The sequence below is a fragment of the Nerophis ophidion genome, linkage group LG12 (genome assembly GCF_033978795.1).
Source record: "Nerophis ophidion isolate RoL-2023_Sa linkage group LG12, RoL_Noph_v1.0, whole genome shotgun sequence".
Lineage (NCBI taxonomy): Eukaryota > Metazoa > Chordata > Actinopteri > Syngnathiformes > Syngnathidae > Nerophis > Nerophis ophidion.
The window spans coordinates 26493118-26511059 of NC_084622.1; the positions used below are offsets into that span (position 1 = coordinate 26493118).

At 39.2% G+C, this 17942-nt stretch overlaps 1 protein-coding gene across 7 annotated transcripts in view; it reads right to left on the bottom strand.

Moving 5' to 3' along the window:
- myrf (myelin regulatory factor) overlaps nucleotides 1-17942 on the bottom strand; it is a 93735-nt gene that overhangs the window by 52228 nt on the left and 23565 nt on the right. The window contains exon 1 of one of the 7 annotated variants that reach the window (XM_061917184.1): nucleotides 16385-16515. The exons of the other annotated variants lie outside the window; for them this stretch is intronic. Within the exon in view, the coding sequence (XP_061773168.1) occupies nucleotides 16385-16403 (19 nt within the window). The 5' untranslated portion in view covers nucleotides 16404-16515. Of the gene's footprint in view, nucleotides 1-16384; nucleotides 16516-17942 lie in introns of those variants that run through there. 7 annotated transcript variants of the gene reach the window in all.

The following is a 17942-nucleotide window of genomic DNA, read 5'->3' on the forward strand; positions in this document are numbered from 1 at the left end:
ATAATTATTGCCTCAGAATATAATGGCAGCAGCAGTTGGCACAGGGGCATTTTTTACCACTGTGTTACATGGCCTTTCCTTTTAACACTCAGTAAATGTTTGGGAACTGAGGAGACCAATTTTTGAAGCTTTTCGGGCAGATTTCTCTCCCATTCTTGCTTAATGTGCAGCTTAAGTTGTTCAACAGTCCAGGGTCTTCGTTGTGGTATTTTATGCTTCATAATGCGCCACACATTCTCAATTGGAGACAGGTCTGGACTACAGGATGGTGATATCCCAAAATTCCTTGCAATAGCGTGATGAGAAATGTTGTCCTTAAACTGTTTGACAATTTGCCCACGCATTTGTTCACAAAGTGGTGACCCTGGCCCTATCCTTGTTTGTGGATGACTGAGCATTTCATGGAAGCTGCTTTTATACCCAATCATGGCACCCACCTGTTCACAATTAGCCAGTTCACCTGTGGGACTTTCCAAATAAGTTTTTGATGAGCATTCCTTAACTTTCTCAGTGTTTTTCGCCACTTGTGCCAGCTTGTTTGAAACATGTTGCAGGCATCAAATTCCAAATGAGCCAATATTGGCAAAACATAACAAAGCTTTTTTGAACGTTATGTATCTTGTCTTTGCAGTCTATTCCACTGAATATAGGTTAAAAAGGATTTGCAAATCATTGTATTTTGTTTTTATTTGCGAATTACACAACGTGCCAACTTCACTGGTTTTGGGTTTTGTAATCCCGTGCTTACTCCAGAGTCTTTTTTTTCACCCTTTGTGAGCCAAAGCCTCCCAAATCCTTAACACATGACCTCACTAAATATTTAAAACATGTAGAACAGGCATATTCATATATTTACATCCCTTGCACACAGAAACATCCAGCTATATTCCTGAATGTGAGAGGCAGCGTGATGATTTATGATCATTGTTTTCATTCTTACAACCGGCAGCTTGATTTGCGTATGTTTTTTTTCAGGGTGGGTGTTGACGTTTAGGGTAAGGACCGTGGTAAGACTACTGCATGGGCAAACTATTTCAATTCCCTATTTCCCCAAGTTATGATAGATAAAACATTTCTTTGGGAGGGGTTGCATGGAATTTGTGTATAAACATCAGAAAAAAAATGCTATTTATTCTTCCTTATCCACAAATGATGTTCTACTTAATAAACATTGACAAGTTTAAATTGGCCCTAGTGTGTGAATGTGAGTGTAAATGTTGTCTGTCTATCTGTGTTGGACCTGCGATGAGGTGGCAACTTGTTCAGGGTGTACCCCGCCTTCCGCCCGATTGTAGCTGAGATAGGCACCAGTGCCCCCCGCCACCCCAAAGGGAATAAGCGGTAGAAATGGATGGATGGATGTTTCTCAACAACAGTAACGATGTCAAAGTTAAAACCAGACCCGATGTTCCATAGCCAGATTAGAGTCACCCTGCATTTTATTGTTCTGCATCAATCTTCACATTGCAATGTCAAGTCCTCTGCAACCTTTAGCATGTTTACACTGTCGTCAGTGGCTAGAAGCAGATGGTAAATGTCTCTTTCTAAAGCATGCCAGTGCAGCAGAGAAAAGCAGGATAGGTTCCCCCCTAAAATAAGTTCCAGATGTGCACCCCACCCACAACAGCCGTAAATCTAAAGTGGCAGGCCTGATAACGAAAGGCTGGAGGGAGGGTGGAGGCTGGATGGATGGACGGAGGTTGAGGATGGGGGGGTGTACGGAAGACAACATTCAAGTTGGATGTACAGGGGGGCGGAATGATGGAAGAAACAAAGGACATCTGCATAGAGAAGATGAAACAAGGGGTGTCCAAACTTTATCCACAAAAGGCTTCGGAATGAAAAGTCAAAGCAAGAAAGGGCATTTTAAATTGTGTTATTTTGGGGAAAAAATGTTAACAATATACATTACACTGTATCTACTTAAAATCAAACTTTGTGTCAACTTTGCTCATTTGTATGACATTTTTATTGTTACTTTTTTATGATTTTAAATTCGACACTATTCCGTAGGCCAAAAGAACTTTAGATGTAAGTCGCATTGGACATTCCTGAGTCAACGCCATCTTTATGTTCATGTCATGTTTTCGATCAAGAACGTAACATTAAATGATTAACAAATGTCTTTAAAGGTAATATTTAGCTTGAACAGTTGTTGGTGGGTTTATATTTTACCTTTGGCGTTCATATTTCCCTGTTTTTGTTGCGTTTCGCTTGATTGTAAAATATATCTATCGAGACAGGGTGTGACGTTCATATGTTGTCAATATTCAGTGTTTTATCGTTCAAAGTTAATATTGTAAATTCCACATTCTTTATTTTCATGTACATTCTGGGTGTCTCATTCATTAAAACAAATACAATTCCATTCCGTTTTTTGAGGTGGTCTGTCATTGTTTTTAGCATTCAATCAGAAATGTTTGTGAGGTTTTGTATTAGTGTTCCTAAAAATAGATATGCAGGCCCACAGACACATTTTTTTCTCTAAATTTGACCCCTGAGTCCAAATAATTGTCGAGGCCAATTAATTTCAATGGGAGACATTGATTTGAAATACAATTGAGTTCAGAGCTCGGTCACAGGACCATCTATCCATACATCAATTTTCTACCGGTTGCGGGGTGTGCTGGAGCCTATCCTAGCTGCACTCGGGCGGTAGGCGGGGTACAGTCTGGACAATTCGCCACTTCATCGCAGGGCCAACACAGATAGACAGACAACATTCATACTCACATTCACACACTAGGGACCATTTAGTGTTGCCAATCAACCTATCCCCAGGTGCATGTCTTTGGGAGAACATGCGATCAAACCCAGGACCTTTGTATTGTGAGGCACACGCACTGACCCCTGTTTCACCGTGCTGCCCCGTCACAGAACCAATTAATTACAGTGTAAATCAAAGCACCAATTAGGAAAATGTATCTTTTTATAATATTTTCCAACGAATTGTGATGGTATGGTAGCTCGTATAGGAGAGCTGTATCTGTGGTCCCGCCATGGATGGCACAGCGTCCCGACCATACACAAACCAGGAGACTTCTCATGCTTTGGGGGAGAGGCGGAAGCTCACTGGTCAACCACAGAGCACATTTACAGCAGGCACTGCCTAACATTCTCAACTATGGACAATTTATTCTGCAATTAACCTAACATGCATGTTTCTGGACAGCATGGGGAGAACATGCAAAAAACAAAAGTTGAAGGACGACCACATGTACACAACACCGTTCGATTCTGCCAATTTCTTCCCCAACTAATATTTCTTGTGTTAGGCAACGTTAATTCATCAGCGTCCATCTCGAAACAATGCGATGGATGTGCAAGTTTGCCACTGCTCTGTGTTTTCTCAGTGCAGCTGCGTCCAACAAGAAACAGTGAATTTATTGTCACACTCAACTTCCATTCAGACTGATCTTTTCACAGATTGGAGTGTGTGTGTGGATGTATATGCAGATGGGTGTGTGTGTGTATGACATTTTTTTCAAAGCCTGTCTGTCAGCAAAACATGAATCTGACTTGCACACAAACAAAAAGAGTGTGTGTGTATTAATTGATTGATTGATTGATTGATTCAGAAGTTCATTGACGTCTTAAAGAATTGAATCCATGTAATGCTTTAAAAAGGCAAATGGATGGCACAAATAGCCAAAAGGCTTGTTTCCATTGTGGTCCATTAAATATTCATCACGTTTGATACATTCAATAATAAAATATATATAACCTGTAACATGTATATAACAAGTTACGTTATATATACGGGGTATATACACAATGTACATGACACTATGTACATGACTATGTACATGTTGACTCTTAGAGTGCGCAAAATGGAATGAGAATATATATATATATATTAGGGGTGGGCAAATTAGTGCGTTAATTATGAGTTAACTCATTAATCTATTAACGCCGACAATTATTTTATCGCACATTTGCGTATGTTGTTTACATGCTTTTATTTTGTTAACGCCTTTTCTTAACAAGATGGCGTCGCCCGGCGTCGAGGGGCTCTTGGTAAAGATGGAACATTTGGCAAAAATACCGGACAATTCTGCAAATTTCATGGCTGGCTTACAACGTGGTCACTCTGGGATCACTTACGACCGCCAGACAATTCTGGGTGTGGATAGATCGGGCCGTTTTGGACTGAATGACTCGTGCTTGATAGATCGGCTAGCTCGCATGGGAATACTTCGCCGGCTACATCCAGCGGCCTGTGAAGCAGCAGAGTATATGTGTTGTCTGTCTATTTATAAATAATGCAGACGAGGCGTATTGGCTGAGTTCTTAACGTTTGCTTTCAGAGCGTGCATATCACAACATACAAGATGGCGTCAAGGCGACACAACCTATACCGGGCTACCGCGCATGCTCGTCACTCCTGTTGCATGCTGGGTAGGGTAGTTCTTTTATTCCCTGGCTCATAACGTCACAATATAGTACCATGTATATGATGCGTTCAGTTTATCAAAGCACCAAGCAAACAATCAGAAAATTCCCTTCATATCAATCCCTAGATATGGTCATAATTATCTTAAGTGCACTACGCAGAATAAACACAACATTATTAATATTGCTACTACGGATAATTTGATCAAAAATTCCCTAAAACAGCCCACTACCTATAATATAGGTTTTTTAAACATAAGATCTCTGATAAAAAAAATGTTTCTGCTGTTACCCCAGAAATTGCCTGTTCAGATGTTATGATTGTGGCTCAGAGATTTGTATGTAGATTATATTTATTTTCCATAACAAACAGGATAACTTAAATACCATGGCAGTGGTAGTAATAAGCTTAAATGTTTGTATTTACATTTTTTGAGTTGATTTTCATAAAATATGCTATTTAACTGCTACTGTTTAACAAGGACTGATTTAAATTGTGTTTGCACAACAAATGTTTTGGCGCTTTCGTTCATGTGGGAGAATATTCCAATAAAGGTGCACTACACACTACTTTTGAATTCATTATTGGGCTTTGCGTATACAATGCAGTTAATCGCGATTAATCAGAGAAATAGTGCGATTAACTTCGATTAACATTTTTAATCGTTGCCCAGCCCTAATATATATATATATATATATATATATATATATATACATATATATATATATATATATATATATACACTTTAAGCACATATAAACCTGTTTGATTCTTTGAAGAGTTGCTGGGGATCAATTTTGATTCGGATCAGGTAGAGGTTGAGATTTTACAGCAGTTTTAAAATTTAGTAGGAAAGTTCAATTTTTAAGGTCTGTTGGTAGTGCATTCCACTGTACGGTGGCAAAATAGTACAATGCATTTTTTCCCATGAGAGTTTGGAATTGTGGGGGGACGAGGTCTGAGGAACTCCCTCTAGTGTAGTACCTGTGAGCATCACTTAATCTGGTGAAATAGTTGGACAGGTACTTTGGGACAGTTTCTATGAGTATTTTAAATATCAGGCACATTGCAATTTGGTGTATTAGGGTTGTACAGTATACCGGTACTGGTATAGTATCGTGGTACCAATGAATAAAAAACGGTACTATACTCTGTTTGAAAAGTACCGGTTTCATGCCATTACCTCATGACATTGCTGGTTTTACAAGCAGAAAAGCATGTTTGGCAGCGCACAATCACAAAGTACTTACAAGCAAACACAATGTGTAGACAGAAAAGGGAGAACAGACACATTTTGGTCGAAAAACTAATAATAAAGGTGAAGTCATAACACTGAAACACCCTTAGGAGGAGGTGATTTAAGACATGGCTCGCTAGCTAGTGGCTAAAGTCCAGTTGCAATCGGCAGTGTTTTGGCTACATCTAAATCACTATTCCTCCCCTCCATTGCGACAAATAAAGTAAGTTTCTTACAAGTATCATCCCTGTAGGACGAGGAATAGCTAAATGTATACAATAGCTAACTGCTAACAGCAAGCTAGCACGCTGAATGTAAACAAAGGCCATGGGTGTGTCTACCCCTGACATCTACTGTAATGATACCAAGTACAGGAGCGTATCTAGTCAATACCACTATGATTACATCAATATTTTTATAGTCACAAAATCTTTTTTCCTTTTTATAAAATGTATATTATGTCTATAAACTCAGAAAATACGTTCATTGATACATGAGGACTTTGAATATGACCAATGTATGATCCTGTAACTACTTGGTATCGGATTGATACCTAAATTTGTGGTATCATCCAAAACGAATGTAAAGTATCAAACAGAAGAATAAGTGTGTGAGACTGGGTGGGCATAGCGATGCCGGATTTGTTCTTCCAAGGATGCGTCGGCAAGAACACAGCGTAAGGTAAGAAATAAAGGATTTATTTAACTAATAAAAGGCTAAGAACAAAAATACTGGTGCTAGGCAGAAAAGGCAAACAAAAGGCGCTAGGATGGAAGCTAGGGAAACAAACAGATACACTAACACTTGGCACAAAGGCACAAAAAGGGAAAACAAAACAACTAGCATGAGAAGTAGCGTGAAAGCTAGCGAGTAAGAGCATGGAAAACAGTCGTCACTTGTTGCATGAGAGCAATTTAGGAACCAAGAACGAAATAACAAAAGGGGCAGGTTTAAAATAAGGCAGTCATCAAGAGGAACAGGTGTGCGTGGAAAACAAGGGGCAGGTGAAAACTAATGAGCAACCATGGTAACAGACTAAACAAGGAGCTAAGGCAAACATTGGCAGACTATAATACAAAAATGGAACAAAACACGAATATGGAATGATCCGAACAGCGGATCATAACAAAGTGATTCATATATTTTAACAAAAGTTTAGATAGAACAGGTTAAAAGAGAAAGTAACCAGATATTAACAGTAAATTATTAAAGTATTTCTGATTCTGATTCGGATAAATGAACATGTGGATTAATAATACATTTTTACAGCTTGTCCCTCATAATTTTGACAAAATAGAATGTGTTACTGCAGATGTCAGCAGACAGATTAGGAGCCTTTGTTTGTTTACTTACTACTAAAAGACAAGTTGTCTTGTATGTTAACTATTTAATTTAAGGACAAATTTGTTCTTTGATTGCAATAAGAAACATATGTTTAATGTACTGGAAGATTTTTTGTTAAAACAACAATAATGCCATTTTTTCGTGGTCCCCCTTATTTAGAAAAGTACCGAAAAGAATCGAAAGTTATCGAAATACATTTTGGTAACGGTACCAGTACGAAAATAACACTAGTGTGCACAGTACATAGTTCATAGGCACACATTTTCCTTTCGTTTCTCTTTTTGTACAATACACAGCGCAGCCTCGCAGTCAAACACCACCAGTTTAATTCCCAATGTTGGATAACTTCATAGGAAACTTCAACATACCTCAAGCGAGCTAAGTCTAATGAGTCTCAAAAAGTTTAACCTTGCATGTGTAAGGGTTTTTCTTTGGCATTAAGGGCGGTTTAAGTATATAATTTTTTCCTTTTTTTTTTCTTCTGTTTTTGTGCACATTTATTTGACCAATAAAAATGTTAAAAACTGAGATGTGTGGGGCGCATTAACCCAACCCTTTTGTATGTTGGCCAAAAAAGCAAAACTAAATTGTTTTGTTTCTTACATTTTATTATCAGCAGCTGGTTGACTTAATTGTGCATTTTCACATCATTTAAGAATATTAGACTGTTACCCAAACGCAATTGGGATAGGCTAAGGCCACCCCCGTGACCCTGAGAGGGACAAGCGATACTAAATGGATGGATGGATGAATACATGAAAAAATTACTCGTACCGCTGACAAAACATTTATGATGATGCCAGCAAGAGCCTGGGAGGGATTAATCAATCAATGTCAATCAATGTTTACTTATATAGCCCTAAATCACTAGTGTCTCAAAGGGCTGCACAAACCACCACGACATCCTCGGTAGGCCCACATAAGGGCAAGGAAAACTCACACCCAGTGGGACATCGGTGACAATAATGACCCAGTGGGACGTCGGTGACAATGATGACTATGAGAACCTTAGAGAGGAGGAAAGCAATGGATGTCGAGCGGATCTAACATGATACTGTGAAAGTTCAATCCACAATGGATACAACACAGTCGCGAGAGTCCAGTCCAAAGAGGATCCAAGACACAGCAGCGAGAGTCCCGTTCACAGCGGAGCCAGCAGGAAACCATCCCAAGCGTAGGCGGACCAGCAGCGCAGAGATGTCCCCAGCCGATACACAGGCAAGCAGTACATAGCCACCGGATCGGACCGGACCCCCTCCACACGGGAGAGTGGGACATAGAAGAAAAAGAAAAGAAACGGCAGATCAACTGGTCTAAAAAGGGAGTCTATTTAAAGGCTAGAGTATACAAATGAGTTTTAAGGTGAGACTTAAATGCTTCTACTGAGGTGGCATCGCAAACTGTTACCGGGAGGGTATTCCAGAGTACTGGAGCCCGAACGGAAAATGCTCTATAGCCCGCAGACTTTTTATGGGCTTTGGGAATCACTAATAAGCCGGAATCCTTTGAACGCAGATTTCTTGCTGGGACATATGGTACAATACAATCGGCAAGATAAGATGGAGCTAGACCGTGTAGTATTTTATACGTAAGTAGTAAAACCTTAAAGTGACATCTTAAGTGCACAGGAAGCCAGTGCAGGTGAGCCAGTACAGGCGTAATGTGATCAAACTTTCTTGTTCTTGTCAAAAGTCTAGCAGCCGCATTTTGTACCAACTGTAATCTTTTAATGCTAGACATGGGGAGACCCGAAAATAATACGTTACACTAGTCGAGGCGAGACGTAACAAACGCATGGATAATGATCTCAGCGTCTTTAGTGGACAGAATGGAGCGAATTTTAGCGATGTTACGGAGATGAAAGAAGGCCGTTTTAGTAACGCTTTTAATGTGTGCCTCAAAGGAGAGAGTTGGGTCGAAGATAATACCCAGATTCTTTACCGTGTCGCCTTGTTTAATTGTTTGGTTGTCAAATGTTAGAGTTGTATTATTAAATAGAGTTCGGTGTCTAGCAGGACCGATAATCAGCATTTCCGTTTTTTTGGCGTTGAGTTGCAAAAAGTTAGCGGACATCCATTGTTTAATTTCATTAAGACACGCCTCCAGCTGACTACAATCCGCCATGTTGGTCAGCTTTAGGGGCATGTAGAGTTGGGTGTCATCAGCATAACAGTGAAAGCTAACACCGTATTTGCGTATGATGTCACCTAGCGGCAGCATGTAGATGCTGAAGAGTGCAGGGCCAAGGACCGAACCCTGGGGAACTCCACACGTTACCTTAACGTAGTCCGAGGTCACATTGTTATGGGAGACACACTGCATCCTATCAGTAAGATAAGAGTTAAACCAAGACAGGGCTAAGTCTGACATACCAATTCGTGTTTTGATACGTTCTAATAAAATATTATGATCGACGGTATCGAAAGCAGCGCTAAGATCGAGGAGCAGCAACATAGATGACGCATCAGAATCCATCGTTAGCAATAGATCATTAGTCATTTTTGCGAGGGCTGTCTCCGTGGAGTGATTTGCCCGGAAACCGGATTGAAAGGTTTCACATAGATTGTTAGACGCTAAGTGTTCATTTAACTGCTCCGCAACAATTTTTTCAAGGATTTTTGAAATAAAGGGAAGGTGAGACACCGGTCGGTAATTTACCATGAGGTCAGGATCGAGGTTAGGTCTTTTAAGAAGAGGATGAATAACCGCTTTTTTGAATGCTAGGGGAACAGTGCCCGAGGAGAGTGATAAGTTTATAATATTTAGCACTGATGGACCTAATAATACAAAGAGTTCCTTGATCAGTTTCCCAGGAAGAGGGTCAAGTAAACATGTTGTCTGTTTTATTCCATTTACACGTTGTAACAATTCCTCTAATGTTATTTCCTCAAAACGAGAGAAACTATTTTGGAGGGCAGTATCCGCCGTATATACAATCGTGTCAGTGTTAATAGAACTCCGTTGTAGCTGGGACGCATTGTCTTTAATCTCCTTTCTAATGACTTCAATTTTCTTACTAAAGAATTGCATAAAGTCATCAGCTGAGTGGGTTAAGCTACTGGAAGGAGTCCCTTGTTGGGTTAGCGATGCTACCGTACTAAACAAAAATTTAGGATCGTTTTTATTACGGTGGATGAGATTTGAGTAATATTTAGCTTTAGCTAAGGTAAGCATGCGTTTATAAGTTATTAAACCATCACTCCATGCTTGATGGTGCACCTCAAGTTTAAGTCGTTTTGCATAATTACAATGTGAAAATAGGCTCAAAGTTTGCAACCTGCAGCTCAATTTTTATTGGCCCCCAGGAAATAAATTTATAAATGAAATTAAACTTGATAAAGGAGTATTAGATAGATAAATAGATAGATAGATAGTACTTTATTGATTCCTTCAGGAGAGTTCCTTCAGGAAAATTAAAATTCCAGCAGCAGTGTACAGAGTTGAGATCAATTTAAAAAAAAGTAAAAAAGTAAATAATGGGGGTTTAAAAGGAAACAAAATAGAGAAATATTACAAAAAGAATAAAAACAATGGGAATAACAATATAACAGTAAAATAAGAATATAACAAGACAAAGTAGGCAGTAGTGACCATGTTATGAAAACGTATTGCACTGTTATTGTTTTGCATCCCCTGTCATCCTAGTACCCCCCGTCCCCCGTCCCAGAGAGGAGTTGTACAGTCTAATGGCGTGTGGGACAAAGGAGTTTTTGAGTCCATTAGTCCTGCACTTGGGACGAAGCAGTCTAGCACTGAACAGGCTCCTCTGGCTACTGATAACGCTATGCAGGTCAACAAGAGAAAATCTTGAAAATAATATCAAATATTATCACACAAAAAACAATAATAATTATTTAAATATATTTATTTAACGGCTAAGTTTGTCTTTACCTACACTGGAAAAAAACGATAAAAAGAAAGATAAGTGACAATATCAAACCTTAGAGGTTCTACTGTATATTGTAGTGTCACTACGAGTGATACTGGCTATTAATTAGGCATGTTTGTGCCGCTTTCTTTGCTGTTAAAGTGTAGTTGTTTTTTATCGCTTCGTTAAGTTGTTTATTATTCTCCATAGGAACACAAATTTTAGCTACCTGTTGTGTGTTATGCTATCATTTTTATGCATACCGTAAGTTAGGTAAGTGCTCTGTGTCGTCACCATTAACACTATTTTCAAGTTGAGAATTGGCTGTGGCTTGCTCAATTACCAGCAACTTATTAAAGGGCGCCTATTATGATTACAATGTTGGATACTCAAACAATGCCAACGTGAGAAATCATAAGGCTCATGCTTAAGGTTGCGAGCACTTTAAAAAAATGACTGTAAAACCACGGCAAGAAATTGTTAAATAGCAACAGTAAAACACTATAAAATCAAAAATAGTTTATGATGCTGTGGATTCCTACAAACAGTAGATAACCTAAAATACTATGGTTACATTACGTACAAAACACATGACTTAACTGTAAAAATAATGAAAAATTGTGCAATGTATGCAGCTGAGATAGGGTCCAGCATCCCCCACGACCCCAAAAGGGACAAGCGGTAGGAAATGGATGGATGGATTTGTTAAAACTGTAATGTCACAACCGTGCAAATACCCAGACATTTACAGTATTATTAGGTCTGAATAAAATATTTTGATGCTTGTACATTTAACTTTACAGCATAACTTAGTTCTTTTGGGGGTTTGTGTTAAAGCCTTGTTAACTTTTGGCTAACACCATGTTTTCTTTTCTTTCAGTTTTTTCATAGTAATTCACCACTAGCAAAAACAGTTATCAACTGTAAAATTAATGGATTCACATCAACATACCGTAATGTTCATGTGAATCCATGACTATATGACAATATTTTTTAACTTTTTTTGAAATCCTGGCAACCGCAGCTGCCGGAATTTTACCGTGAATTGTGCATATATATATATATATATATATATATATATATTTTTTTTTTTTTTTTTTTTTTTACAGCGTACAAGCAGTTTTGAATGCCTCAGAACACTGTGATTTGCAGTTTTTTTTTTAACGCTGGGCACAGTTGTTCAGATGTATTTAAGTGGCAAATTTAGTACTGTACATGCTCTCTGCCAGGCCCCTCCTCTCTCTTCTGCTCTATTGTGACTGTTATGTGCCGCCTGGAGCCTCCCATGTCATGCCAATCCTCATCTTATGCCCTCCCGTCTGCTCTAATATCAAAGCCCACAACATTTTAAACATGACTGTTTTGTCACCATGAGCCAAGACAAAGTAGAATTACACATTAAACTGCTGTTGAAAGACCGCGCCATTCCAATCAATCAATCAATCAATCAATCAATCAATCAATCAATCAATCAATCAAAATGTATTTATATAGCCCTAAATCCCAATGTCTCATTAAAATCAGAATTGGAATCAGAAATACTTTATTAATCCCTGAGGGTAAATTAAGATTTTCAGCACAATCCCATTCAAGATCAGACAAACATTACAGGGAGACAGAACAGGATCGCTGATGGGACTGCCAACTTCCGGTGTACCCTTACAAAAAGCAAGCCCTTACAAAATTCTCGGCCCAGTTTCCACATCAGAGCATGAGAAAACTCAAAATTAACAATTCTAACATTGGTTATTTGGTCGGGTTGATAAATTACAAGAGAGTGTTATAATTGAATTCATCAGTGTTCTGTTTATTTTGATGTTCATCTTCAAGATACACATTCCAAAATTTTACAGGCGCGGGGCATGGAGGGGTTCATTTGCATCAAAGGACCGCTTCCCCAAAGGAATCGTTTTCGGGTATACTCATAAAGAGAGTTAAAATATGACTGTGGAGCAAAACCTAAGTCAAAGCATATCCAATACACATTATCTCGACCACAAGGAAGTCAGGGTTTCCACTTAATGTACTTGACAGTGGTGGTGTGCCACGGGAAAATATTAGACACCATCCATCCATCCATTTTCTACCGCTTATTCCCATTTGGGGTCGCGGGGGGCACTGGCGCCTATCTCAGCTACAATCGAGCGGAAGGCGGCGTACACCCTGGACAAGTCGCCACCTCATCACATGGCCAAAACAGATAGACAGACAACATTCACACTCACATTCACACACTAGGGCCAATTTAGTGTTGCCAATCAGCCTATCCCCAGGTGCATGTCTTTGGTGGTGGGAGGAAGCCGGAGTACCCGGAGGGAACCCATGCAAACTCCACACAGAAAGATCCCGAGCCTGGGATTGAACCCAGGACTGCAGGACCTTCGTATTGTGAGGCAGACGCACTAACCCCTCTAACACCATACCTTAAAAATCTGGGTTTTTTTTTTTTACGAGAAAAAAAATAAAAAATAATAAAACATATTGTAGCGTCGAGAAGAAGACACACAAAGTCTGACACTTATGCTAACAACTGGCAAACACACACTTTAACACTAGCAAGCAACTGTGTAAACGGATATGGATGGTTTATTATTATTGACTAGTGATGCACTGAAAAATTGTCCACCGTAAAAATATGTATTTTGATCACTGGAAAAGTACTGCCGAAACCGGATGTTGTGATGATGTATGATGTACGCATGGTCTTGTCTGGAGTAGAGGCGGCATATCCGAGCTGTTGACATATATTAATGTACCCGAGATAAAGCGATCTTTCAAATTTAAGATGACAGTAGCGGCTTGGAAGGAGAGGAAGGCTCGCAGCATCACGAAGCAAGTGTGGCTCTAGGCTCTCTGGAGCTCGCATTTGGTAGTGTACATGGAGCGACAGAAGTAAAGAGTCTCTAAACAGGAGTACAGTCTACAATAACACCAGAAATAGATGCTCGATTTGTTGCTAGTCCTTTTCATAATAAAAAAAAGAGTGACTAAAAGGATCTGCGAAATCTCTAGAAAATAAATTCTCAACAAAATATATTGTAAAATAAGCAGCGACAATTGAAAAATATTATGTAAGACAAAATGTTTGTTAGTGCTATAATTAATATCAGTATATTTGTTTTAGATGTATGTATAATGTTTTGCCTTGTTTTTTAAATATATGCATCATAGCAAATAACATTATGTCATATTGACCACGCCTCAAGCCACACCCCCAACGCCACAGGTATCTTGGCAATCGATGGGGAACCATGGAAGTGTGTTAAATGTACAAAACCCAAAACTAGTTGGCACGTTGTGTAAATCGTAAATAAAAACAGAATACAATGATTTGCAAATCCTTTTCAACTTATATTCAATTGAGTAGACTGCAAAGACAAGATATTTCCTGTTCGAATTGAGAAACTTAAATTTTTTTGCAAATAATCATTAACTTAGAATTTGATGGCAGCAACACATTGCAAAAAAGTTGGCACAGGGGCATTTTTACCACTGTGTTACATGGCCTTTCCTTTTAACAATACTCAGTAAACGTTTGGGAACTCAGGGGACCAATTTCTGAAGCTATTCAGTTGGAATTCTTTCCCGTTCTTGATTGATGTACAGCTTAAGTTGTTCAACAGTCAGGTGTCTCTGTTGTCGTATTTTAGGCTTCATAATGCGCCACACATTTTCGATGGGAGACATGTCTGGACTACAGGCAGGCCAGACTAGTACCCGCACTCTTTTACGATGAAGCCACGTTGTTGTAACACATGGATAGGCATTGTCTTGCTGAAATAAGCAAGGGCGTCCATGATAACGTTGCTTGGATGGCAACATATGTTGCTCCAAAACCTGTATGTACCGTTCAGCATTAATGGTGCCTTTACAGATGCGTAAGTTACCCATGCCTTGAGCACTAATACACCCCCATAACATCACAGATGCTGGGTTTTGGACTTTACGCCTATAACAATCCGGATAGTTATTTTCTTCTGTATTCTGGAGGTCACAACGTGCACAGTTTCCAAAAACAATATGAAATCTGGACTCGTTACACCACAGAACCCTTTTCCACTTTGCATCAGTCCATCTTAGAAGAGCTCGGGCCCAGCGAAGCCGGCAGCGTTTCTGGGTGTTGTTGATAGGCTTTGCATAGTAGAGTTTTAACTTGCACTTATAGATGTAGCGACCAAATGTAGTTACTGACAGTGGTTTTCTGAAGTGTTCCTGAGCCCAGGTGATGATATCCTTTACACACTAATGTCAGGTTTTGATGCAGTACTGCCTAATGGGATCAAAGATCACGGGCATTCAATCTTGGTTTTCAGCTTTGCTGCTTATGTGCCGTGATTTCTCCAGATTCTCTGAACATTTTGATGCTATTACGGACCGTAGATGGTGAAATTCCTAAATTCTTTGCAATAGCTTGTTGAGAAATATTGTTCTTAAACATTTTGCTCATGCATTTGTTCACAAAGTGGTGACCCTCGCCCCATCCTTGTTTGTGAATGACTGAGCATTTTCATGTAAGCTGCTTTTATACCCAATCATGACACCCACCCATCTGTTTCCAATTAGCCTGTTCACCTGTGGGATGTTCCAAATAAGTGTTTGATGAGCATTCCTCCACTTGCTCAGTCTTTTTCCCCAGTTGTGCTAGCTTTTTTGAAAGATGTTGCAGGCGTCAAATTCCAAATGAGCCAATAATTTAAAAAAATAACCAGTTTGAACATTAAGTGTCTTGTGTATTCAATTGAATATATGTTAAAAAGGATTTTCAAATCATTGTATTCTGTTTTTTTTTTACAATTTACACAATGTGCCAACTTCACTGGTTTTGAATTTTGTAGATTGGAATCATGATAGGTTTCCTTTAAAATCAAACTGAAGACCCTCCAACCATTTTGGGTTACTTAAGGACACCCCAATATTATAATTGTATTCATCCAATAAATAAAAATTGCTAAATGTTTGGAAAAATAATCAAATAACTTTTACAACATGTGAGTGTTACTATGTAAAGTAAATTTCTCTTTCACACAAACAGCCAGTATATACTCTTACTAGCACTACACAATAATGCTTTAAAAAAACACATTGTCCATCATGTTATTTGCAAGTTACAAATCGAGAAGACTTGACTACACAGAATTAAGTATAGACTCAATAATAACACACAAAACTCAATTATGTCCAAAATACCTAATTACAAGAGTACACATGAGGAATTTGCCCGAAGCAATTGAAACTGAGAGGTATAATATAATTCTTTTTAAATGTACTTTCTTTGAAGAAAGTTCAGAATACACATCTGTGTAGCAAAAGGCTCTGAAACACTAGAATAAGGTGCCATAACATACATATTGGATCACAATGAGACTTTATCTACACTATAAATACAAATTGAGAGAGAAAACACATTAAATCTACACTACAAGGTGTTAGACAAGTCTGATATATATCCCGGTAGTTCTACATAAATTCCTACACAAACACACAGACGATCAAGAGGAGAAAGCCCCTCATTGTGCAGGGAGCACTAAATCACACACAGTACCTGCGCGTAGCCAAAGCATGTTGATGTCCTTGAAATGCAAACGTCTGAGAAACAAAATGAGAAGAACAAAATCCACTCTAATTTCACATGTTTCACAAATAAGGTTGGAAGACGTTCTCCTGCGGACTTGAGAGTCCTTCAAAGACAGAAGTGTGTATGTGCAAGGTTGCGCGTGCACGCCTAGTGCAACATAGTGTGTGTGTGTGTGTGTGTGTGTGTGTGTGTGCGTGTGAAATTGCTTTTGGGGCTGGGGGTGTTATAATAAGGATTATTCCCCTGGTCATGAGAAAGGGCTGTACCAGGCTACCACACACAGCACTTGTCGCTCACCAGCACTGGTCGCACTGGTGGACATGGCTCAGGAGATTAGAGGAGTGACAAGGCTCGGACCCAGACACGCAGCTAGCTTGGAAAAAAGGTTGTCAAATACGTCAAATAAGAGTTAAAAAGTAAAAAAAACAAAAACAAAACAAAATTAGCAGGATTACACAGAAACTAGTAAAACAGTATTTTTGCACAGTGTATTTTGTGCAGAGCTCTTGTATGGATCAAGAAAAAAAAAATACATGAAAACAATGCTGGCCTTTCATTAATTTTGAAGTGAATTATATTTATGTAGCACTTTTCTCTAGTGACTCAAAGAGCTTTACATCGTGAAGTGAATTATATTTATATAGCGCTTTTTTTTCTCTAGTGACTTAAAGCGCTTTACATAGTGAAACCCAATATCTAAGTTACATTTAAACCAGTGTGGGTGGCACTGGAAGCAGGTGGGTAAAGTGTCTTGCCCAAGGACACAACAGCAGTGACTAGGATGGCAGAAGCCGGGACCGAACCTGGAACCCTCAAGTTGCTGGCACGGCCACTCTACCAACCGAGCTATGCCGCACCTCAACTGGTGTTTGTTGTTACCTCAACAAACAATCCATAAATATTAACATCAAAATCCAGGGTCTCCTTGTGTGAAGTTTGCATGTTGAGGTGGCGACTTGTTCAGCGTGTACCCCGCCTTCTGCCCCGGTGCAACTGGGATAGGCTCTAGCCCCCCGTGACCCTGAAAGTGTTAGAAAATGGATGGATGGATGGATGGATGGAATTTAGGAATATGCAGCAGGTGCATATTTGTAAAGGGGATTAGTACTTAGGCAGTAGAGCAATGCTGTTTGAATACCTGTCTTGGTTTGTTAGCAGATTAAGCCAAACCTTTGCAAAATATTTACATTCAACTCTGTGCAGGGGTGGCACATACAGTACATTATATATGCTGAACAAAACTGAATACAAATAAAGGAGTATATTAAAGAAAGATACACTCAATTTACTATAAACCATGATTATACTTGTGCATATTCACTTCTAAATCTCCTCCGACAGCCTCTGTTGAAACATTAGGGACAGTGGGCCCCATTTAGCAATAAGTTCCTAACTTTTCCTCTTATCTTTCTTCCTAAGTGATTTCCTAAGAGGAGTCCATGCAAATTCATGACTTGTTCTTATACGGCCAAATTGTTCCCACCTGTTCCCATTTGACTGAATGCCAAATGGTTAGCGCGTGCGT